The 20,765-nt window shown below is 39.1% G+C and overlaps 1 protein-coding gene across 1 annotated transcript in view; it reads right to left on the bottom strand.

The window, feature by feature from the left end:
- LOC124798758 (hemicentin-1) overlaps nucleotides 1-20,765 on the bottom strand; it is a 1,218,631-nt gene that overhangs the window by 121,285 nt on the left and 1,076,581 nt on the right. The window contains exon 17 of the mRNA XM_047262286.1: nucleotides 13,825-13,860. Coding sequence (XP_047118242.1) covers nucleotides 13,825-13,860 — 36 coding nt within the window. The remainder of the gene's footprint in view (nucleotides 1-13,824; nucleotides 13,861-20,765) is intronic.

The raw sequence follows: 20,765 nt of genomic DNA, 5'->3' as shown, positions 1-20,765 counted from the left end.
AGCACACAAGGGGTAGCAACGGACAGTTACAACAATTCAATGTCCTTCTGCACCCTTCCTTACATGATAGAATGATTGACTGTTTCCAAATCAGAATCTCAGAGTGTATCAAAATGGCTCAGAACATTTATTTCTGCCAATGAACAACTCCCACTGAATCTCTCAGGATTCATTACAGTTTTCAGCACTTCCTGAGATTACCCTGATTATTCTAGTAAATTTAATTTGCCTCAGAATTCTTAATTTTTAAGATGTGTTGCCACACTGTTCATTAATTAGGATGAGTAGATGTAGAGGTTACGATCTGTGGAAGATATCAGACTTAAATTTCACTTTAGGCAAAATTGACTCTTCTGTGATTTCTCTTTCCACTGTGCATTAAAATTTAGTCCAAATTATTAGCTGCCTATATGTCTTCTATTTGGTACTTCCACCAATGTCATATATAACGTGACACAAGTAAACCAAAACGGATGATTGAACTTTAAAATACAGAAACTGAATACAAAATTATCAGTGACTGATAATGAGGGTTTCAGCTTTACACTGTTATCATCAATCACTTGCAGAAAATGCACATTAAAATCAATTTTAAATCTATGAATCCACAGCTGAGAGCAATATGGTGATATTTATTTCTGTCATCCACATGTGTCCCAAAAGCACACGACTGGAAGTTCCACTCATGAGAGAATGAAACTGCCTTAATAATGAGCGTCCAGATTGTACCCACACTAAATCAATTAATTAATCTCATCAGAAAAATAAAATGATAAATGATTTAGTCTCAAGTTGCAAAGGGTATATAAACTAATATTCTTGTATATTGGTATTACAGTAATTTATTTCGACTTTGTGCCTGCAGGATAACTAATCAATGTTTGTTTAGTGTAACCTGAAGAATCCATATGTTTAGCCTAAAGATTCACCATACGAAGATTGGTCTTTTCTAAACAATAAGTATCAAGTAGCAGCTGTGCACACTATTGGCAAATTAAAGGAAATATTCTTTTCTTTAGATTTGTCTTTCTGTAGTTATTTTCTGCAAACTGTCTTTCTGTGGATATAGAAGACATTCATAGTGAGGTGGTAGCAAGTCTTGATGCCTAATCATACACAAGTGTGTTAAAAGAAACTACTGTCTATATTCACAGTTTTCAAGTCTAATATATCAGATTTCAGATTTTAGACTGTTATCTAGTCCCACAGTATCCTGAGTTGCATGATTTACATAGTCAAGAAGTAATATGCGAACTTGCACATATTTTCATACATATCTGACTCAGGTGTACTGTCTTCCCCCAAATCTCCTTACTCAAAGTGAGGCAGTATCTAAAATTCAACAAACAATATTTGCACATGATGTATGCATATATTTAAGAAGTGACACTGAATAAAATAATTTGTTTCTAATTCTATAATTACTTTGCATCCTTTTTTTGAAACAGACAATTCTATATAAGTAAGGCAGTTATTTAGTTTCCAATGGCAGCACATGACAGCAGACTTCTTTCTCTTTCTTTCCTTTTGGGTGCCTGTCCACAGCACTTGATAATTTGTCTGGTGATACCTGCAAGTATCTTTCTTTTGTAACAGTTATGTCCTTAACATCAGTATTACACAAATGTGGCTTTATAAGATGGATGGATGGATTTTAATTTTAAGGAGCTCAATGTTGAAATCATTAGTACCGTTAAATGATATTAGAAACACCATAAAAAACACACTAACTAACTGTGACCACGAAACTACCATGAGGTACATGGCAGAGGGTATGTCCAATTGTACCAGTTACATCTACATCTACATCTATACTCCGCGAGCCACCTTACGGTGTGTGGCGGAGGGTACTTATTGTTCCATTCACGAATTGTGCGTGGGAAGAACGACTGCTTGTAAGTCTCCGTATTTGCTCTAATTTCTCGGATCTTTTCGTTGTGATCATTACGCGAGATATATGTGGGCGGTAGTAATATGTTGCCCATCTCTTCCCGGAATGTGCTCTCTCGTAATTTCGATAATAAACCTCTCCGTATTGCGTAACGCCTTTCTTGAAGTGTCCGCCACTGGAGCTTGTTCAGCATCTCCGTAACGCTCTCGCGCTGACTAAATGTCCCCATGACGAATCGCGCTGCTTTTCGCTGGATCATGTCTATCTCTTCTATTAATCCAACCTGGTAAGGGTCCCATACTGATGAGCAATACTCAAGAATCGGACGAACAAGTGTTTTGTAAGCTACTTCTTTCGTCGATGAGTCACATTTTCTTAGAATTCTTCCTATGAATCTCAACCTGGCGCCTGCTTTTCCCACTATTTGTTTTTGTGATCATTCCACTTCAGATCGCTCCGGATAGTAACTCCTAAGTATTTTACGGTCGTTAGCGCTTCCAATGATTTACCACCTATGGCATAATCGTACTGGAATGGATTTCTGCCCCTATGTATGCGCATTATATTACATTTATCTACGTTTAGGGAAAGCTGCCAGCTGTCGCACCATGCATTAATCCTCTGCAGGTCCTCCTGGAGTACGTACGAGTCTTCTGATGTTGCTACTTTCTTGTAGACAACCGTGTCATCTGCAAATAGCCTCACGGAGCTACCGATGTTGTCAACTAAGTCATTTATGTATATTGTAAACAATAAAGGTCCTATCACGCTTCCCTGCGGTACTCCCGAAATTACCTCTACATCTGCAGATTTTGAACCGTTAAGAATGACATGTTGTGTTCTTTCTTCTACGAAATCCTGAATCCAATCACAAACCTGGTCCGATATTCCGTAAGCTCATATTTTTTTCACTAAACGTAAGTGCGGAACCGTATCAAATGCCTTCCTGAAGTCCAGGAATACGGCATCAATCTGCTCGCCAGTGTCTACGGCACTGTGAATTTCTTGGGCAAATAGGGCGAGCTGAGTTTCACATGATCTCTGTTTGCGGAATCCATGTTGGTTATGATGAAGGAGATTTGTATTATCTAAGAACGTCATAATACGAGAACACAAAACATGTTCCATTATTCTACAACAGATTGACGTAAGCGAAATAGGCCTATAATTATTCGCATCTGATTTATGACCCTTCTTGAAAATGGGAACGACCTGCGCTTTCTTCCAGTCGCTAGGTACTTTACGTTCTTCCAGCGATCTACGATAAATTGCTGATAGAAAGGGGGCAAGTTCTTTAGCATAATCACTGTAGAATCTTAAGGGTATCTCGTCTGGTCCGGATGCTTTTCCGCTACTAAGTGATAGCAGTTGTTTTTCAATTCCGATATCGTTTATTTCAATATTTTCCATTTTGGCGTCCGTGCGACGGCTGAAGTCAGGGACCGTGTTACGATTTTCCGCAGTGAAACAGTTTCGGAACACTGAATTCAGTATTTCTGCCTTTCTTCGGTCGTCCTCTGTTTCGGTGCCATCGTGGTCAACGAGTGACTGAATAGGGGATTTAGATCCGCTTACTGATTTTACATATGACCAAAACTTTTTAGGGTTCTTGTTTAGATTGTTTGCCAATGTTTTATGTTCGAATTCGTTGAATGCTTCTCTCATTGCTCTCTTTACGCTCTTTTTCGCTTCGTTCAGCTTTTCCTTATCAGTTATGATTCGACTACTCTTAAAACTATGATGAAGCTTTCTTTGTTTCCGTAGTACCTTTCGTACATGATTGTTATACCACGGTGGATCTTTCCCCTCGCTTTGGACCTTAGTCGGTACGAACTTATCTAAGGCGTACTGGACGATGTTTCTGAATTTTTTCCATTTTTGTTCCACATCCTCTTCCTCAGAAATGAACGTTTGATGGTGGTCACTCAGATATTCTGCGATTTGTGCCCTATCACTCTTGTTAAGCAAATATATTTTCCTTCCTTTCTTGGCATTTCTTATTACACTTGTAGTCATTGATGCAACCACTGACTTATGATCACTGATACCCTCTTCTACATTCACGGAGTCGAAAAGTTCCGGTCTATTTGTTGCTATGAGGTCTAAAACGTTAGCTTCACGAGTTGGTTCTCTAACTATCTGCTCGAAGTAATTCTCGGACAAGGCAGTCAGGATAATGTCACAAGAGTCTCTGTCCCTGGCTCCAGTTCTGATTGTGTGACTATCCCATTCTATACCTGGTAGATTGAAGTCTCCCCCTATTACAATAGTATGATCACGAAACTTCTTCACGACGTTCTGCAGGTTCTCTCTGAGGCGCTCAACTACTACGGTTGCTGATGCAGGTGGTCTATAGAAGCATCCGACTATCATATCTGACCCACCTTTGATACTTAACTTAACCCAGATTATTTCACATTCGCATTCGCTAATAACTTCACTGGATATTATTGAATTCTTTACTGCTATAAATACTCCTCCACCATTGGCGTTTATCCTATCCTTGCGGTATATATTCCATTCTGTGTCTAGGATTTCGTTACTGTTCACTTCCGGTTTTAACCAACTTTCCGTTCCTAATACTATATGCGCACTATTTCCTTCAATAAGAGATACTAATTCAGGAACCTTGCCCTGGATACTCCTGCAGTTTACCAATATTACGTTGACTTTTCCTGTTTTTGGTCTCTGAGGACGGACGTTCTTTATCAACGATGATAATGTCCTCTCTGGTAAGCCGTCAGGTATTTTATCGTTTCGCCCAAGGGGGGGTCCCTCTAACCTAAAAAACCCCCGTGTGCACGCCACACGTACTCTGCTACCCTAGTAGCTGCTTCCGGTGTGTAGTGCACGCCTGACCCGTCTAGGGGGGCCCTACAGTTCTCCACCCAATAACGGAGGTCGATGAATTTGCAACCATTATAGTCGCAGAGTCGTCTGAGCCTCTGGTTTAGACCCTCCACACGGCTCCAAACCAGAGGAACGCGATCGACTCTGGGCACTATGCTGCAGATATTAAGCTCAGCTTGCACTCCGCGTGCGATGCTGGTTGTCTTCACCAAATCAGCCAGCCGCCGGAAGGAACCAAGGATGGCCTCAGAACCCAAGCGGCAGGCGTCATTCGTTCCGACATGTGCTACTATCTGCAGCTGGTCACACCCAGTGCGTTCAACAGCTGCCGGAAGGGCCTCCTCCACATTACGGACGAGACCCCCCGGCAAGCACACCGAGTGCACACTGGCATTCTTCCCCGACCTACCCGCTATTTTCCTAAGGGGCTCCATAACCCGCCTAACGTTGGAGCTCCCTATAACTAATAGGCCCGCCCTCTGTGACCGTCGGGACCTTGCCGGAGAATCGGCCACTGGCCCAACAGGCGAGGCATCCTGTGGTGGCTCGGAAACGATGTCATCACCACTAGGAAGCACCCCGTACCTGTTGGAAAGGGGTAAGGCAACTGCCACGCAGCCAGATCCCACCTTCGCCTTTCGGCCAGGCACGCGCGAGCCCACCACTGTCCGCCATTCACCCTGGAGTGATGGCTGACCGGTAAGATGCTCACTGCCGGAAGACGCAGCGACATCAGGGGTTCCATGCGATTCCAAGGCCACCGAAGTAGGCATAGGTCTCACCACAGTTGCCCCAACGCCACTACGAGCCGACGCCTGCGCCTCGAGCTCGATGAGCCTAACAGACAAAGCCTCCACCTGCCCCCGAAGAGTGGCCAATTCTCCTTGCGTCCGCTCACAACAACCACAGTCCCTACACATGACTATGTTTACCCTACAAGCGAACGGTGTACTCGCCTTATTAGCAGCAGGAAATCGAAGTGCTCTCTCACTGACGGTCTAACCGACACTGAGCTGTTCTAACCAAACAAACAAAAGCCTGTACGATACGAGGGTCGATAGCAACGGCGATACTGTACACTACACTGTTATTAAAATAAAAGGTTGTGTCTAGTAGGCACTCAAACACGCAAGAAATTACAAAAATAAAATAGTAACTACCCAGATAACTGAAAATAAGTTGTACCTGTTTGAAGCTCGTAAAAATGTGTAACAAGCGAACGGTGTACTCGCCTTATTAGCAGCAGGAAATCGAAGTGCTCTCTCACTGACGGTCTAACCGACACTGAGCTGTTCTAACCAAACAAACAAAAGCCTGTACGATACGAGGGTCAGTAGCAACGGCGATACTGTACACTACACTGTTATTAAAATAAAAGGTTGTGTCCAGTAGGCACTCAAACACGCAAGAAATTACAAAAATAAAATAGTAACTACCCAGATAACTGAAAATAAGTTGCTCCTGTTTGAAGCTGGTAAAAATGTGTAACAAGCGAACGGTGTACTCGCCTTATTAGCAGCAGGAAATCGAAGTGCTCTCTCACTGACGGTCTAACCGACACTGTTTCATTGATGTATGAAGCTTGAGAAGAATGACTGTTTGAATGCCTGTGAGTATGCAGCAATTATTCTAATTTTATCTTCATGATACCACTGTGAACAATGCACAGTGGTTTGTAGCATATTCCTAGAGTCATCATTTAAAGCCGATTCTTGAAACTCCATTAATGAATTTTCTCAGGATAGCTTACGTCTATCTTCAAGAGTCTTCCAGCTCAATTCCTTCAGTGTCTCTGTGTCACTCTCCCACAGATTAAACAAACCTGTGACCATTCAAGCTGCCCTTCTCTGTATATGTTCAATATCCCCTGTTAGTCCTATCTGGTACAGGTCCCACACACTTGAGCAGTATTCTAGAACTAGTCACATGAGTGATTTGTAAGCAATTTCTTTTGTAGATTGACTGCTCTTCCCCCGTATTCTACCAATAAAACGAAGTCTACCACCTGCTCTACCCATGACTGAACCTATGCGATCATTCCATTTTATGTCCTTAAAAAGGGTAACACCCAGGTATTTGTAAGAGTTGGCTGATTGAAACAGTGACTCATCTATATTATAGTCATAGACTACTACATTCTTTTGCTTTGTGAAGCAAAAAATTTTATATTAGTCAACATCTAGAGCAAGTTGCCAATCTCTGCACCATGATGCAATTTTTCCACTTCATGATCCTTGGGTGACACTTACTCTACATTGCCATGCTAGCAATTGTTGTACACTCAAACTTTTGACATATAACGAACTTTGTAGAGTTGTCATATATGTTCTAACTTTGAGATGGAAAAACCTGATTTACCATTTTCAGGTAATATGGTGGAGCTAAGCTTTAAAATAAATGAATCATCTACTGTGTCCCAAACATATTAGACCATTATACCCATAATTATTCAGGAATAATAACCATTATTTCCTGGTAATTTAAAATTAAAGGTTTTACAGTACCATTTCAGAATCATTTGACTCCCTAAGATCAGCAATTACTTCCAATATTTTTGAATATAATAAAGGGACATCTTTTTGAAAAATTCCTCTTCTTTCTAGGTCACTATACGAGGTGGAATCCAAAATTTTCAGGACTGGTGCTGCCATCTAGAAAGTAGGAGTAGTAGATCTTTGCACCTCTAGGTGACGAGGTCTGCATATCTGATGAGTCAGTGTGCAGAGTGGCATTCAGCTGGGAGGATGTGTTGTGTGTCCATAGTGATTTCTGTAATACTCTGTGTTTGGTGTGTGGCAATTTTACGATGGATCCACGAACAGAACAGCGTGTGTTGAAGTGTGCACAGACCTTCATCAGACCGCATCTGGTGATCCAACCTTCTTGTCACGGGCTATCACCAGCAACGAGACCTGAATTTATGGTTATGACCCAGAGACAAAGCAACGATTGTCCCAGTGGAAGAGCCGGAGCTCTCCAAGACCCAAAAATGCGAGACAGGTGAAGAGCAAAGTGAAGAGCATGATCATCATTTTCTTTGATACCAAGGGAATTGTGCACAAAGAATTCACCCCACCCAAACAAATTGTGAATTCCACATAATACTGTGACGTTTTGTGATGGCTCCAGCAAAATGTGCAGCAATGACGGCTCGAACTTTGGCATCAAGGGAACTGGCTGCTGCATAATGACAACGCGCCCTGTCATATGTCCTTGCTCACCTGGATCTTTTTGGCAAAAAACAACATGGCGGTTGTACCCCACCCACTGTACTTGCCAGATTTGGCACCTTATGACTTTGCACTATTCCCAAAACTGAAACTCAAGTTGAAAAGCCGTTGGTTCAACTCTAGAGAGGATTCAAGAAGCATCACTGGCGGCAATAAACACCCTCAAAGAACAGGACTTCCAGAAAATGTTTGACCAGTGGCAGAAGCACTGGGTCCAGTGTGTACGTGCAGATGGGAACTTCTTTGAAGGTGATGGTGACCATTAGTCCAAAGGTAAGGTTTTCAACAGATGGCAGCACCAGTCCTGAAAATTTTGGATAGCACCTCGTAAATGAATTATGGTGACTGCGACGTGTTTCTCGTTTTTGCATGTGGACTACGTACTTGGAACTATATGTAAGTTGGGCATTAGTACTACTTGGTAATCCATCCTTTATGTCAGGAGTTTGTGAAATTTGAGAAATAAGAAACATGCTGTTCCTATGAGTAGCTAACTGTAATGACCCTGTTGTCAATGTAACATTAGACCCTAATCTTCCTTTCTTCTCACAGGCAGCTATGGAAGTAACAACTGATCCAGTTAGATACATAAGCCTAATACAACTGGGGTGCAGTAAGTGCACCAGAGGCTGCTTCACTTCAAACTAATGACAAACAGTAAATATTTTTGAGACTGAGGGCTTTTTATGGAAATCTGTCCCATACTTGCCATCCAGGTGCTAAAGCCAAAACTGTTGTTCCTCAAGTCACACAATGTTTCATCATCATTCCTCATCATGAATTCTGAAGTATGGCCACAGTTTTCAGCACTAATATACTACCTTTGACCTCCTACTCACTCTCCGATGTCTTTGCCTTCATCTGTGTCTTTCGTCACCCTCACAACAGGTGAGTCCCTCTCATACTAGGATCTCAATGACCTGTCAGTCTTACCTAACATTCTCCTTTTCCTCTCTTAAGAAGAAACCAATGGTTCCAAAAGCTATGGTAGTTTATTACACAAGGTGTAAACGATAACTACTTATAATGTATCACAATGGTGTAGGAGAAGTCATTACACATAGTTTGGTATAGGACACTATTGGTCTGTCAATCCAGGGAAACACCCCAAATCAGTAGACAAAATCCATCTAAGTTGCAGCACTTACATGACACTTGAGATTTTGAATACCTCTTTCCCTCTTATGTCATCGGCTTAGTCACTCTCAACTGTCTGAAGCTCATTTCTTTTTCTCACTAAAATTCTCCTTGAATATTAAACACACCTTTTCTTGCACTTACAATATGAAACTGACATTTGTATAAATTTTGACTAAAAATATCAACTTTAAGGGCATAAAATTAACAATTAAGTCATGTTTTCCTTTGGCCCTCTTACTATGAGACTGCTTTATTTTAAATGATTAAGCTTTTAAATTCACAAACTTCTGAGGCAAAATTTAGACAAACATCAAATCTACAATTTATATGTGCAAGAAAAAGGTATGTTTAATATTCAAGGATGATTTTGATCTGATTTTTATTTATTTCTTTCGTGATACATGGATCCCGGTAGCAAGTAAATCACAAGGATACTGAATGTGTGAAATTGCACATAGTTTAAATGTAACTTACATAAATCTAATAAAAGATCCCGTATAAATGAGGCATCAAATTCAGAACATATATCCAATTAAAAGAAAATTATGATTTGCTGAGGATGGATCAGAAACACATACAGGAAGCAAAGTTAAACTAAACAGTACAATCAATTAATAAAAATTTTTGAATGTCTATGATAGTGTTCAAAATAAAATTAATTAAATATATTTGTAAAACACTTGTTAAGTTTAGTGGTGGTACTCATTTTCTCTCATAAATTCACCAACCATATAAAAAAATTTATTTGTTAGGTACTCTTTCAGAATTACTTTGAATTTGGGAATTTTTTATGAAAGCACTTGATATGTGGTGCCAGTGAAAAAAAAAAAAAGAGCTACAAATAGTTGAGTCCAGCTAAGCTGATGGTGTAAGAGGAGGAGGAGATAATTTTGTGGGGCATGCAGCACTGTATCTCAGGTAGCTTTTGTAGGCGAATTTGAGGTTGTCACCTGGTTTGATAAATTACAAGTGTCCTATATCAAACTATATATCTCAGCTTCTCATGAACCGATGTGGTATGTTGTAAACAGTTATCATTTTCACACTGTGTCTAACAGTAGTACTTAGAAGTTCACCTCCTGAAGATTTATGTAATGGTCAAACATTCTGCCAGATTGTAATTTTATAGTTTCCTTAAACAAATTTTCCTTTTGAAACAGTTAGCAAGGTAACAGATCCTGTCAGCACCCATATATGTGAATGTTTGTTGATGTGAGAGAACCTACAGTTCACCTTAATCCTTGTGTGGTTCCAATGCACTAATGAATTTCTTTCTATGCTTCTCAGCTCTGTTTAAATCAGTACACACACAGAACTTCTGTTATTTGTTGATATGACATTTTTACTTGACAGTGTTCAGTAGCAAATGTAGATGCTCATAAAAAGTAGAGAACTTACAGTTCAGCTTAATCCTTGTGTGGTTCCAATGTACTAATGTATTTCTTTCTATGATTTTCAACTTTTAAACAATCTGTATACACACAGAACTTCTGTTATTTGTTGATATGATATTTTTACCTGACACTGTTCAGGAGCAAATGTAGACATTCATAAAAAGTATAGAATATCTTCCTGTTTCCATTCTTCTTACAAGGAACCCCTTGCATGCGAGATCACAAAAGGCCAATGATGTTTATGGCATCTGATGCCCCACATACTGTCTACCATACAATCACAATATTGGCTGCTAACAGCAACAGGGGGTGGGACTGGAGATATCCAATTGTGAGCATGGCATGTGGCTACAGGGTGCAGCTGAACTGCTTAGTCACTGAATAATTGACAACTGTACCAAAGCAGTACCAAAGCAAAGCAATGGCAATGATAAATAAAGCAGACATTATGTCCATGAAAACAGTTGCCAAAGTTTACATTGCATCAGAAAGAAACCCAAGGAATTTTACAGAGTGAGAAAGCAGTGGCAGGTGAAAGATTATGATTTCTTCAAGATGAGTCAGTGCAATATGTGGTGTCATACATTCTCAACTGTGTGGACAATGTACATGAGGAGTACAATGATGATGATACGTGCTTAAGAAGTGAAAGCAATACTGAAACAGGTATTGAGCCATGTAGTTCATCGTTCTTGTCAGACAGGGAGCCACAAATCCTGTCTCCAGTAAAATGTACTAAAGGACGATCACTGTCCAAGGAGCAGGTGCTAAACATAATTACGTACATGGAAGGTCATCTAATTGTAGTGCATGAGAAAAACGATGTTTCTTCAAGGGTGGACAAGGTGCGCTTGCTACAAAAACTGCAGTTGGCGTGTTTCAAGGGTGCTAGATACAATTTCCACAAGCATGGTAGTAACTCACTATGTTATGCACATCAAATTGTACACAACATAGAGTACTGTGATTTCAAGGGAAGCTGTGGATGGTTGCAGGCTGCATAGCTTCAAATAGTGCTACAGAATTGGAAGACATAAGATAACGAAATTTCAAAGCAAGCATCAACTTGACTATGCACACCAAACTGTGTAATCGACCCAAAAATTTGTAAATGAGATACATAAACTTATCCCATCATTCAATAAAGAATTTGTTTTCAACTCAGGCCAATCTGGATCTGAAGAAAAAATGCATCTGAAAAGGGACCATGCAAATTAAAGGTACCAAGAGAGTTGTACCAAGATCAACTAACATCAATGACCTAATGTATCCATGTACAATTATGTAGACTGTTAATCTTGGTGGTGAATTGGCTGGATAGTTATATATTTTACTGTGAGAAGTTGGAGGTGCTCTGCCCCTACAAATCTTTCTCATGTGTGTGATCTTGCAAGGGCAGTAGGGAATATTTATGTCACAGCGAGAAAGAATGGGAAAATGGACATAAGAGCACTACTTTTGGCCAATAGCTATTCAAAGTAACTTGCTCCTCCTTGATTCTTGGTCTGTGTGTAAAAACCATACTCCTTTAGAGCAAACTATCCCTCCCGAAAAGTATGTGCAATTGGCGTTCATACCACATGGAACTACTGGATGTTTGTTTTTTCCATGCCTATAAAACATATTATCACACTATCTGCAGCTATGCGTTAAAGGATAGCCAGTTTCACGATAAGCTCCACGACAGACTGTTTCACACTCACTTGCATGCCATCAGATTCCTAATCCCATCATCCTGTTACACCAATATGATTCCGTATGCATTCTTTGAGTGGATTCCTAGCTGAATATCCTGCACAGTTTGAAGCTTCCAAGGAGTTTGCCTTCGATTTCAATGGTGTAAACTTTTGTGATCACTGTGATGTGCCATTTTTCATTTTGTGTTCACGGTGCAAGTTAATGGTTTGGTTTGAATGTTACTTGAATGTCAACAACATCCATTTAGTGATGTGTAATACATAAATCTCATAGAAGGTTGATCTCTGCACCTCCCAGGCACTCATTTTCTGTTGCCCTCCTGATGCACATGGTAGGTCATTAGCAGTTAACATTTTCCCTGTCATAATTGTTACATAACACTTTTAAATGAGCCTTACTAAAGACTGAATTTGTGCCTTCGCACTCAAGGCGTTCTTTGTTAGACACATCTATCTAACACTTCAAGTTACTCATTTCCTTTCTTTTTTTCTGAGGCTGAGAACACAGAAGCCACATTAAAAATTTTGCTATATTCTTGCAGTTTCTCATGAACGAATTTAATGTTCCCTTGCTAGCCTGAGGATATCCTACTGTCATTTTTTGAGTTAGTATAGCTTTTTAGCTTTGTCATTATGTTTAGCAAATGATTTTTTTTTATAATCATAATATTTACTGTCAAGTAAATATTTAATTCCAGTTAACTCACCAGGACAAAATAAAATAAGTAGAGGTCCAGATTTTATTTATGGTATACTAGCTTCTTCAGAGTATATCAGTACCAAAAATATAATTCAGTGTTTATTATTATTACTGTTATTAGTAGCAGTACCTTTGCTGCTATTGTCACTATTGTATTTCAAATGTGGACTGCGACAACAATGCAAAGCAATTCCATGCAAAGAAACCAGTGCAACTTGATGATCTGCTTCTATTGATAATTATATCACTATCTGAATTCAAGCAAAAATAAAATGTTTAAAAAACACATATACAACATGTATTTTTGTTTTTACATGCCTGTAGATTCTCTTACAGCACAAAATAAATATCAGTATTTTAAAACTTCAACATTCAAAGTTCATGCATGCACAGTAGATAATACATCATCATAATTCTTATGTATTCACAGAATTTAGCATTCAGAACAAGAAATAACTAAACTACTGCATTTAAATTTACTACACACCCATACAAAAACTGAACCAAAAGCATCACAGTAAATTATCATCAAACAATGTGTCTGGTGGGGGAAACCAGCAGGAGAGAAGTACTAAGTCAGAATATGTTTGTAATGATGATTTCCAAATTTCCAAAGTTTTTGTAACAATCTGTATTTAAGAGAAAGTATTAAACCACAATTTTGGATTTATTAATATTGTTTGGGCTATACACTGAAATTCTGGAAATGATTTCCGACTGTTATTAGATTAATGTAGTGAGCAATGTGTAACTGCAGCAACCTACAGTACTCTACAGGGCACTAGGACATACAGGGCTTTTGGTTTGTTTGTATTATTCATTTTAACAAGCAGACAAAGTGAAGAGAAGCCGCATGTGTGTAAGCATGCAGCAGGCAACCATAAGTATTATAAGCTGTGTTCACTACTGGAAATAATCATACCTGTGTCTCTGAACTTACTACTTTTCTCCTGGTATGCTAAAAGTATAGCATATTTAATTCAGTACTTTATTTTTCAAAACTATATTGAAATTTCTGCAGGAAAATATATAAATACAACTGCACGAATCCAGAACAAAACGATAAATCAGTGATAATACGGCATTTTTTTACATACATTTTATTCTTATTTGCAGCTATAAGCACAGCACATACATACACGATAAAAGTAATATAATAATCCTAAGAGAGGCAATGATCACATTTTAAAAATGAGTAAGTGATCACAGCTTGTAAAGGAGCAAATGATCATATTTCAAATGTAAAAGAGAAGAAAAATTTGTTTCACTTTCAAGCTGAGTAATCTGTACAAGCTTTATAGGAAAAGGAAAGCTCTACATCTGGTGGAAATGAAATTATTTAATGTGGGAACTAGGCAACCAGAAAATTGAAACTTAATAACAAATATGATGATCTTTTTCTCCTTTTTATGAAAAATATCACCATAAACAATATATTTTACATAATGATCAAACCATGCTTTGAAGAAGACATACAAAGAAAGTACACAAATATGCCATACAGAAGTAGCCAGAACTGCACAATTAGTCTTACATGACACAGTTAATGTGCATGCATAGCTATTCATCCTCTGCTTACTTCAAAAGTGAAGTTCCTCATGTATGTGTAGTAAATAAGAATGAAATCACATCACCTGTTTACTTGCTAAAACTTTTGATAAACTAGCATGGAAAGGTGAGCATTTTCTCACCTAGAGCACCAGAAAAATGGCTAACAGTATGTTTCAAAGATATGAACATCTTAACGAAGTACAGATATTTTCATAATTAGCAGAGCTTCAGCTATTCATCAAGTTATCAAGTTTTCTCAAAGATATGGTGGGTTGTGAGGTAGAGAAAATATTTTTGGCTATTTCTTTTAGGTTGGAGATGGTAATTTGGTTGCCTGTCTGTTTCAACAGGCCACAGAAATATCAACATATAATGTATCAGTGAAACAAATCAATTTCTGAAAATATCATGTAACTGGATGGGCAACAAAAATCTACTCCCCTAGAGGCAGCAAGAGAACGCACACATGCAAAGATAAAGGAAATTTGCAAACTTTTGGAGTCAGTGGCTCCTTCTTCTGTCAGAAATTTCATAAACCTAACCAGTCCTCTTTCTTCATGCCTCTTCCTACCCCTTCAACCCTTCTGCCAGAAGAAGGAGCCACTGAATCCAAAAGCTCAATATTTCCTTAACCTTTACATATGTTTGTTCCCCAGCCACCATTTGGTTGGGGAGTAGATTTTTTAATCCATCCAGTTACATTATATTAACATATAATGTGCAATTCTAGACAATTTATTTTGTTCTAATAGCATTGTATTACATGTTGTGACTGGATTTCCCCTATTTCATCACTACAAAAAAAACCTCCCTTTTAAGTGTTTGGGACACTGTCTCTCCACGAGATGGGGAGGGCACTATTAACACAGTGGAGATGAAAAAAGTTCAACCCATATTCTTGTTCTTGCCTTGTATAAAATGTCCAGGCTTTGTTGCTGTAGAAAGGTGTGCTGATTACACTGGGCTCATATGCTTGAAGCTTGGCAGTTCCTGTTATGAAACTGTTGTCCCACATATTTTACCTGAACCTGGGTATTTCAGCTGCTGCTCTTACTGTTCTTATCATGATCTCAGCACTTAACAACAAATTACTGAATATGGTGGATCCAAAGCTGTCTACTACCTCTAGGGAATGTTCATTGATGGTTACAGATGGGAAAGTATTTGTAACTCATAAACTGCACCTAAGCTTTCCTAGCACATCTGCACAAATTACTGGAGCCACTAAGCCATCAAAGTTTACAAAATACAAGTTAAGTTGCCGTTGTTGCAGTTCAAAGCAGCAGAAGCTTTTGTGTCAAGTTACTCGACTTGTCCATTGTTTTATCACAATCAAACATCACTGAATCAAAGACCCTCTCAATGTTATAGACTTATCCTGGAAAGATTTGCCACAACTTAAGGGTCCTTAGTTCTTATTTATGCTACAGTTATTTAAACATATCAACTATGATTTATGTTTGAAATCCAATTCATATGTGTACTATAACTCATGTGTGGATCATGTAGGAATTAAGAGAGCACAGTACTTGACAAATAGTGAGGTAGTGCAAGCGAAGAAAAAGAACAATAAATAAATTAATAAAGAAAGTATAATAGAAATAACTCACCGCAATTGGGCTGCAGAGCCAAGGCAATATAGGTGTACTGTGAGTATAGTTTGCTCACTAAGAGGTGAATGACAGTTCCTTAGTTCTAGGTTTGTAAATGTCGGTTGACTTCAGTCTGCTCATATTTTGTGTCTGGCCACTGCCACCCTATGTGATCTACTACAGAATCTTGGGTATGTAGCCTTTGTGAAGTGATTATTGTGTTGTGTTGTGTCACAAATTAACAGATTTTTCGATCAGCCAATGGGACGAACATTGACATACACATGGGCAAGCTTCAACTACATGAGAGTAATTTGGAATTTTTGAAAAGGTAACCCCCTCATGAACCATTAACCTTGCCGTTGGTGGGGAGGCTTGCGTGCCTCAGTGATACAGATACGCAGGTGCAACCACAACAAAGGGGTATCTGTTGAGAGGCCAGACAAATGTGTGGTTCCTGAAGAGGGGCAGCAGCCTTTTCAGTAGTTGCAGGGGCAACAGTCTGGATGATTGACTGATCTGGCCTTGTAACACTAACCAAAACGGGCTTTCTGTGCTGGTACTGCAAACGGCTGAAAGCAAAGGGGAAGCTAAAGCTGTAATTCATCCCGAAGGCATGCAGATTTACTGTATGGTTAAATGATGATGGTATCCAATTGGGTAAAATATTCTGGAGGTAAAATAGTCCCCCATTCGGACCTCCAGACGGGAACTACTCAGGACATTGTTATCAGGAGAAAGAAAACTGGAGTTCAATGGATCAGAGCGTGGAATGTCAGATCCCTTAATCAGGCAGGTAGGCTTGAAAATTTAAAAAGGGAAATGGGTAGGTTAAAGTTAGATATAGTGGGAATTAGTGAAGTTCGGTGGCAGGAGGAGCAAGACTTCTGGTCAGGTGAATACAGGGTTATAAATACAAAATCAAATAGGGGTAATGCAGGAGTAGGTATAATAATGAATTAAAAAATAGGAGTGTGGGTAAGCTACTACAAACAGCATAGTGAACACATTATTGTGGCCAAGATAGACACAAAGCCCACGCCTACTACAGTAATACAAGTTTATATGCTAACTAGCTCCGCAGATGATGAAGAGATTGATGAAATGTATGATGAGATAAAAGAAATTATTCAGATAGTGAAGGGAGATGAAAATTTAATAGTCATGGGTGACTGGAATTCGATAATAGGAAAAGGAAAATAAGGAAAAATAGTAGGTGAATATGGAATGGGGGTAAGAAATGAAAGAGGAAGCCGCCTGGTAGAATTTTGGACTGAGTATAACTTAGTCATAGCTAACACTTGGTTCAAGAATCATAAAAGAAGGTTGTATACATGGAAGCAGCCTGGAGATACTAGAAGGTATCAGATAGATTATACAATGGTAAGACACAGGTTTAGGAACCAGGTTTTAAATTGTAAGACATTTCCAGGGGCAGATGTGAACTCTGACCACAATCTATTGGTTACGAACTTTAGATTAAAACTGAAGAAACTGCAAAAAGGTGGGAATTTAAGGAGATGGGACCTGGATAAACTGACTAAACCACAGGTTATAGAGAGCTTCAGGGAGAGGATAAGGGAACACTTGACAGGAATGGGGGAAAGAAATACAGTAGAAGAAGAATGGGTAGCTTTGAGGGATGAAGGAGTGAAGGCAGCAGAGGATCAAGTACCGTATTTACTCGAATCTAAGCCGCACTTTTTTCCTGGTTTTTGTAACCCAAAAAACCACCTGCGGCTTAGAATCGAGTGCAAAGCAAGTGGAAGTACTGAAAAATGTTGGAAGGTGCCGCCACAACTAACTTCTGCCGTCGAATATATGTAGCACTACACAGGTATGCTTTGTAGGCACAAAGATAAATACTGGCGCCAAAACCTCTGCGGCAGTAAATAAATTTAAAAAAAAAAAGGTGGAAGACGAGCTTTTTTTTTCTCCGCCCCGAGTGTCGACCACTGCATTTTCATACATTATCCAACGAAGTAAATACAAATTCCATATTGTTCATCTTCGAATGTAGCAGCATTTCAATGTACTACGAAAATCTGACTGGCAAGACTGTTTGGGATGTTTGTCAATATGGCCAACTCTACTTTCTGAATTCTTTCCTACCCGTGAGAAGAGATGGTTGCTAATAGGAATTTTTATGAATTGTGAACCACATGCAGTATTCTCTTCACCATAAGAATAATATGAATATAAACATTTTCCATGTATTATTTCGTGTTTGCTGCTATCTCATTTAAATCCTGTCTGCCTAATAAACTACGAAACTAGAGTGAGACAACAGTAAACGCGGAAGAGTATACTTATCGTGTCATGTTTATATTCGTATTATTCTTATGCCTAATAGTGATACAGTCAGAAATGAAGCACGGCAACTGGCTAGATTTTTAAATCTAAGATGACTCTAATTTCTGTGCAAAATGTAATGTACTAAAGAGACGCCTGCAAAGATTTACAAATGGAGAAAGATTTTCGCTACACTCTCACTCAGAACATCGTCTATCATACGCAGTCTATTATTTGGTTCTTGTTGATCATTATCAAAGAAAGCAGCGGTGTAAGTAACAAAAAATAGCAGTCTCTTGCCATTGTTTCGCTAATGAGACGAATCCGGCGATAGCGCGCACAAAAGCAAGCCATGCCGCGAGCGGCGACAGGCCGTAATCACGCACTGTCAGAATGCGACAAACAATACATGACACAGTACAGTAATGCATTTTCAGCTTAGAGTGACGTAAACACCTATAACAAAGAAAACGACACTTATCAGATCAAAGCAAAATAAGCAATCGATTCAAACCAGACGAAGCACGTGAAAAAGGAAGGGTACCCGTATAAATACGGATGGAGCGCCTGACGCATAGCAATGGCTACCTGGTAAAGCTTAACAGCTAAGCTTACGACTCGAACCAAACTACTGTAGCTGTATCGTCATTCATTCGACCTAAATTGTGTCTCATATTACAATGGACCAACTTCGTTTCGATTTGGAGGTGCGGCCTAAAATTTTCCCTCCCCTTGAATTTCGAGTCTCAAATTTCAGGTGCGGCTTAGATTCAGGAAAAATTTTTTTCCTTGATTTGGAGTCTCATTTTTCAGGTGTGGCTTAGATTCAACTAAATACGGTAGGTAAAAAGACAAGGGCTAGTAGAAATCCTTGGGTAACAGAAGAGATACTGAATTTAATTGATGAAAGGAGAAAATATAAAAATGCAGTAAATGAAGCAGGCAAAAAGGAATACACTCGTCTCAAAAATGAGATCGACAGGAAGTGCAAAATGGCTAAGCAGGGATGGCTAGAGGACAAATGTAAGGATATAGAGGCTTGTCTCACTAGGGGTAAGATAGATATTGCCTACAGGAAAATTAAAGGGACCTTTGGAGAGAAGAGAACCACTTGTATGAATATCAAGAGCTCAGATGGAAACCCAGTTCTAGGCAAAGAAGGGAAGGCAGAAAGGTGGAAGGAGTATATAGAGGGTTTATACAAGGGCGATGTACTTGAAGACAATATTATGGGCATTGAAGAGGATGTAGATGAAGATAAAATGGGAGATACAATACTGCGTGAAGAGTTTGACAGAGCACTGAAAGACCTGAGTCGAAACAAGGCCCCGGGAGTAGACAACATTCCATTAGAACTACTGACGGCCTTGGGAGAGCCAGTCATGATAAAACTCTACTATTTGGTGAGCAAGATGTATGAGACAGGTGAAATACCCCCAGACTTCAAGAAGAATATAATAATTCCAATCCCAAAGAAAGCAGGTGTTGACAGATGTGAAAATTACCAAACTATCAGTTAATAAGCCACGGCTGCAAAATACTAACACAAATTCTTTACAGATGAATGGAAAAACTGGTAGAGGCTGACCTTGGGGAAGATCAGTTTGGATTCCATAGAAATGTTGGAACACGTGAGGTAATTCTGACCCTAAGACTTATCTTAGAAAATAGATTAAGGAAAAGCAAACCTGTGTTTATAGCAGTTGTAGACTTAGAGAAAGCTTTTGACAATGTTGACTGGAATACTCTCTTTCAAATTCTGAAGGTGGCAGGCATAAAATACAGGGAGCAAAAGGCTATTTACAATTTGTACAGAAACCAGATGGCAGTTATAAGAGTTGAGGGGCATGAAAGGGAAGTAGTGGTTGGGAAGGGAGTGGGACAGAGTTGTAGCCTATCCCCGATGTTATTCAATCTGTATATTGGACAAGCAATAAGGGAAACAAAAGAAAAATTCGGAGTAGGTATTAAAATCCATGGAGAAGAAATAAAAACTTTGAGGTTCGCTGATGACATTGTAATTCTGTCAGAGACAGCAAAGAACCTGGAAGAGCAGTTGAACGGAATGGACAGTGTCTTAAAGGAGGATATAAGATGAACATAAACAAAATCAAAACAAGGATAATGGCATATAGTCGAATTAAGTCTAGTGATTCTGAGGGAATTAGATTAGGAAATGAGACACTTAAAGCAGGAAATGAGTTTTGATATTAGGGAAGCAAACTAACTGATGATGGTCGAAGTATAGTGGATGTAAAATGTAGACTGGCAATGGCAAGGAAAGCATTTCTGAAGAAGAGAAATTTGTTAACATCAAGTATAGATTTAAGTGTCAGGAAGTCGCTTCTGAAAGTATTTGTATGGAGTGTAGCCATGTATGGAAGTGAAACATGGACGATAAATAGTTTGAACAAGAAGAGAGCAGAAG

This window comes from Schistocerca piceifrons, chromosome 5 (assembly GCF_021461385.2).
Source record: "Schistocerca piceifrons isolate TAMUIC-IGC-003096 chromosome 5, iqSchPice1.1, whole genome shotgun sequence".
NCBI lineage: Eukaryota > Metazoa > Arthropoda > Insecta > Orthoptera > Acrididae > Schistocerca > Schistocerca piceifrons.
This window is presented reverse-complemented; position numbering and strand designations above follow the sequence as displayed.